At 36.1% G+C, this 5,241-nt stretch overlaps 1 protein-coding gene across 1 annotated transcript; it reads right to left on the bottom strand.

The window, feature by feature from the left end:
- Positions 1 to 3,627: 3,627 nt before the first annotated feature.
- Positions 3,628 to 4,593, bottom strand: LOC140448871 (uncharacterized). The gene has a single exon (XM_072541995.1). The coding sequence runs from the start codon at positions 4,591 to 4,593 to the stop codon at positions 3,628 to 3,630; it is 966 nt and encodes a 321-aa protein (XP_072398096.1).
- Positions 4,594 to 5,241: the final 648 nt, after the last annotated feature.

Raw genomic sequence — 5,241 nt, 5'->3', positions numbered from 1 at the left:
ACGCGCTATCTCAGAGTCCACTCCCTAACACGTGTTTCTGGGTCTACCCGTCATCAGAGAGAGTTTGTAAGAAGACTCAAACCAAATCAAAACGCACTGAGATTGCTATCGATGCATAGTGGCATATAGAGCGATGCTAGGAATATAAATATTCCCAGCATCGCCCTTAATGACTGGATTAAGCGTGAGTATACAATTTACTTGAATTGCTATCGACACATTTAACTTCAATAAATACTGTATACTTTTAAATAAATATCTAAAACAAACAAACTAAACGCAAACATTTATACCTTTTATTAGTAAAAACCAGAAATCGATACATTTTAACAAATAAATTCTTAAACAGACCATTCACCTTCCGATTTTTAGTCCGACTAGTGGTCCAACTTCCGCAGTTGGATCTGAAATTGGACCGTGAGTGGGCTGGTTGGATTAGTTGGACAACTAGTGGTACGAGTCGAAACATCTAGAGGGATGACTTAAGGGTCCGACTTCCGACTGGCAACGAAGTGGGAGTGTTTATAGTGAAGTTGGAAGTCTGATGACAGGTCGGATCGAAAATTTCCTCAGTCAGTTGACCTTCGGCAGCCTTTACGTATGAGATTTCTATGAATTAGTTTACGCAAAGATCCCTAGTTCGCAAATATTTAATAGAAAATAAACTTTTTATTGCACGAAAATTACCCCTATTAAAATACACGATTCTTCATCATCATCTACTTTTTGGTATGGCAAATCATTTTCCTTTCTGTAGATTTATTTCTGCAACTCCTACACAGGTATAATTTCCAACACTCCGGATTGGCTACAGAAGAATTATCAACAAACAACGAAAATTATGTTGTTTTGAAGTTATTTTCTTGTGGCATCTTATGCAAATTTACTATTTTAATTGGAAATAAGCCTGAATATTAGTTAGAAATTAAATTTAATTGACGTTTCTACTTTAACTTCGGAATATTTTGATAACGATTTCTGAAGTGGAACTCAAATACATTTAATTTCTAACTCATTCTTCTTCTCATGGCGCCGACTCCTTTCGAAGGTTGGCGATCCAAATGGTAATTGTAGTGTTGGAGGTCCTCAGGTCTTTTAGCCACGGGTTCTGGCGTCTTCCTACTGATCTTTTGCCCTGTACTTTTCCTTCCAGTATAACTTGAAGTAATTCGTATCTTTCGCCTCTCAACACATGACCTAAGTATTGCATTTTCCTCTCTTTACATTAGTAACTATTTGTACTCCTAGAATTCTCAGCATTCGTTTGTATACATACATCTCAAAAAAATCTATTTTTTTTTTCTATTTCAGAGTCCATCGTCCAACTTTTACAGTCATACAGTAAGACAGAAAAAACGTAACATCTGATCATTCGGATTCTAAGCTGCAGACTAAGGTCTGATCTTGTAAAACATGTTTTCATGCTCATGAATGCTTTTCTTGCTTATTCGAATTTACCTGTTCTATTATTTGACCCTTGACATACACATCGTCACCTGAATGCAGAACTAGCTTAACTCACATTGAAGATATTTTACAGGAGAGCAATTTTAATATTTCAATATGGCAATATTTAAAAAGTATTGGATTAAATGATGAAATTGTCTCATTATGGTATATTAAGAACCTTTTAAGTATGTTATTAGGAATGAGGGAGATAAATGACATTTTTTTTCCAAAAAGTGTTACTTAGGATACTACTGTTTTAGAAATTCTACTGCAGAACTATTGTAAGTGCGATTTTGGTACATACACCACTTCTGCATTTATAGATTTCAAGCTCACAAAAAATTAAGGTTAACATGGGATACAAATAATAAAAATTAGTAACATTTACAACTTTTTAATTTGTATTAAAGGTTTACAATTCAAAATAAAGATACCAAAAAAAATACTATGAAATAGTCAAATAATATATTAATTAATAATCTAACCTAATATTAAATTAATCTTCATCAGTTTCCGGTTCGGGATGGTTGCTAGCTTGAAGATTAGTGAAAAAATTATGGTATTCCGTAGGTATAACTTTGTTTTCGCACACAAATATTAAGTCTTTATATTTCGCAGCAGGAATTGGAACCGGCGAGCTTCTCAATATTTTAAGTTGATAGGTCTCTAATGAATCTAATTTGTGGTAGCTCCTTTTCAATTCCAGAGTATTAATTTTTATGAAATCTTCTTCAAAACTATATTTAACATTTAGTTCGTTTGGGCATTTTGGGTCAACCATAATAACTTTTAAATTATTGAATATGACTTTGCAACCATGTTCAGTTTTAACCCAATTTTTTGTAGTTTTGGCTAACATGTCCTTTAAATCATAAAACTCTGTCTGAGCCATTTCTTTTATTTTATAAGGCCGCACTTTACACGCAGTCCTTGCTAATGTATACCACTGCTGTGGACTAAATATGGGGATTTTTTTTGCAGCTCTTTCGATAACCCCATGTATGGAATCGCACTCGTTTTGTGTATGTCCCTTTTCTAGAAAGCTGTGAGTAATTTTAACGTTATATTTGACGGCACAATACATATATAAACAATATATAAATCGATTGCGGTTTTGCCCCGGACAGTTGTCACTATAGAAACTAAATTCCTTAATTCCATTTCGTACCATTTCGTCAATGAAACTTAGTATGCAGCTACCGATTTCACAAGCACCCCTACATGCTAGCGATTCTGGCCACATGTAGCAGTATCCCTGTTTGTTAGCAGCATCGTACACAGTCAGATTATAACATGCGAGCTTACGTCTATAGTAAAGGAGAGATACTTCAGCTTTAGGACATAACAACGTTTTTTGTAAGTCGTATATAGCCATGCAAAACGAATTATCAGTTTTAGCTCTCTCTTTGTCAAGTTCTTTATTTGCCCTAGATAAGTCCTTGTTTTTGAGATGAGCTTCCATTGCAGAACGAAGTTCTTGGGAATAAAAAATCCCAAATTAATTTCATTATTAAATACCTCTCTATATATAGCATAAGAAGCTACGGTACTTATATTGTTATCACTGCAATATGCTTTATATAAACGGTACATTTTGCTGATATTGAGGTTGTTGGAACTTTGATTGATCTCCAACAATTGTTCAGGAGAAAGCTTATTAAATTCCTTTCCCCGTGCGTGTACAGTACCAAATATTTTAGGACCATGGACTGTAGACTGAAGAGTTTCCTTCGATATAGATAAGCAGACTTCACGGCGATGGTTCAGTATGTGTTTGGTTTTATAGGGGTTTGTACTTAGAGAAAAATAAGCGTAATTAATCGATACTACACATTTAATAACGAGAAAATATTTACAAAGGCACTATTACTAAATAAAGAGTTCGCTTTAATAAATTGTTCATTTTTATACCGGCGTTTTAGGGGCGCGCGACTATAGAGAAAACTAAATGCACTTTTTTACCGCACTTTTGACAGTCTGTCAAATACAGTCTGTCACATAAGATAAAATTCAACATTTGTGGAAACGAAAAATAAACTGAAATTAATATAAAATGTTGTTTTTACAACATACTCGCCCCCGTTGAAGCGCTGGCTTTAACACAAATAAACAGAATTATATTATGCCAAGAGAGCATGCGGAAGAAAAAATACATTACAATTATCATCTTATACTAACTTAAATTAAATCGTCATTGGGTAGAGGACACAATTTTGTAATAGAGCGCTTGAAGACTCCATCTTTAGTTTTCACCGAGGCAATTCTTACTCTCCCATCTTTTCCGGGAAAGACCTCAATAACTCTTGCTAGTACCCAATGAAGAGGAGGAGTGTTGTCTTCAATCAGCAACACGAGATCGTTAGGTTCTAGGTTTTTATGAGGGAGAAACCATTTAGGGCGATTTTGAAGTCTATTCAAATAGTCGATAGACCATTTTTTCCAAAACACTTGTTGGAGTTTGGACAAATGTTGCCATAAATTCAATCTGTTTTCAGGAATGTGGATCACATCTTTTTCAGGAAAGGACGTAAGAGATTGTCCAATCAAGAAGTGTCCAGGAGTAAGATACGTAAAATAGGAGGGGTCATTTGAAAGGGAGCAAAGAGGCCGGGAGTTGAGCACAGCTTCAATTTGACCGAGAACTGTAGTGAATTCTTCGAACGTAAGCTTAACATTGCCAAGAAGCCTACGCATATGATGCTTTGCGCTCTTTATAGCACTTTCCCAAATACCACCATGGTGAGGGGCTCGAGGAACTATAGTTTTCCAGCGAATATAAGATGAGGCCAAAAATTCCTTAATAGAACGAGAGCTTTCCTTTTCCTTGAAAAACTTATAGAGTTCAAACAGCTGATTGCGAGCACCAAGAAAGTTCGTGGCGTTGTCACTGAATATTGTTTGAGGGAGGCCTCTACGGCTAATAAAGCGTTTTAGAGCGAGAAGAAACGTCTCCGTAGAGAGGCCGGAAACGACTTCAATATGAACAGCTCGAGTCGACAAGCAAACGAAAAGAGCAATATACGATTTTAATAATGGAGCCTTACGAAGGTTGGAAGACTTTATCTGAAAGGGGCCGCCAAAATCTAATTCGACGTGAGCGAACACTCGAGAGGAGTTTAAACGTTCTTTTGGTAGATCTGCCATGATCTGGGTAGCGGTTTTGGCACGAAACTTAAAACAAACCATACATTGGTGAGTGACCTTCTTGACTTCTCGTAGTCCATTTAAAGGCCAATATTTGAGACGAATTTGTGACAAAGTATTTTGAGGACCTGAGTGACAGAGTCTGACATGTTCTCTGTGGAGGATGAGACGAACTACACGATTTTTTTGAGGGGAGGAGAAGAGGGTATCTTTGATCAAAGGTAACGTCTGAGTTTCTGAGGCGACCTCCCACCCGGAGCATTTCATTCTCATCCAAAAAGGGATTTAGGGGTAAAAGACACTTATTAGATAGAGTTTTACCTTTCTTAAGCTCAGAAATCTCACTCGAGAAGTTGGAATACTGAAGCATCTTAATAATCTTAAGTTCAGCGTTTTGAAGTTCGCTGACTTCAAGGGTATTAGTTAACTTGCGAGAAAGCGGTTTAGCATTATTAGCAAATCTAAACATATAGGCTAAAGTTCTTACAAACTTTGAAAAATTGGAGAACCTATCAGAAAGTGAGGTGAAGAAATCTATTTGATCATTTCGAGCGTGGAGAATGATTTTCCTTTCTTCAGGCAACTTGGAAGTATACCCCTTTGGGTTGTATTTCAATAAATCCAACCGAAGTTGATTTAAAAATGGAG

The sequence above is a fragment of the Diabrotica undecimpunctata genome, chromosome 8 (assembly GCF_040954645.1).
Source record: "Diabrotica undecimpunctata isolate CICGRU chromosome 8, icDiaUnde3, whole genome shotgun sequence".
Taxonomy (NCBI): domain Eukaryota; kingdom Metazoa; phylum Arthropoda; class Insecta; order Coleoptera; family Chrysomelidae; genus Diabrotica; species Diabrotica undecimpunctata.
Note: the sequence above shows the minus strand (reverse complement) of the source record. Positions and strands in the feature narration are given on the sequence as shown.

Excerpts from the sequence above, each read along its gene's own strand:
- LOC140448871 (XM_072541995.1), bottom strand. The coding sequence starts at position 4,593 with ATGGCAGATCTACCAAAAGAACGTTTAAACTCCTCTCGAGTGTTCGCT.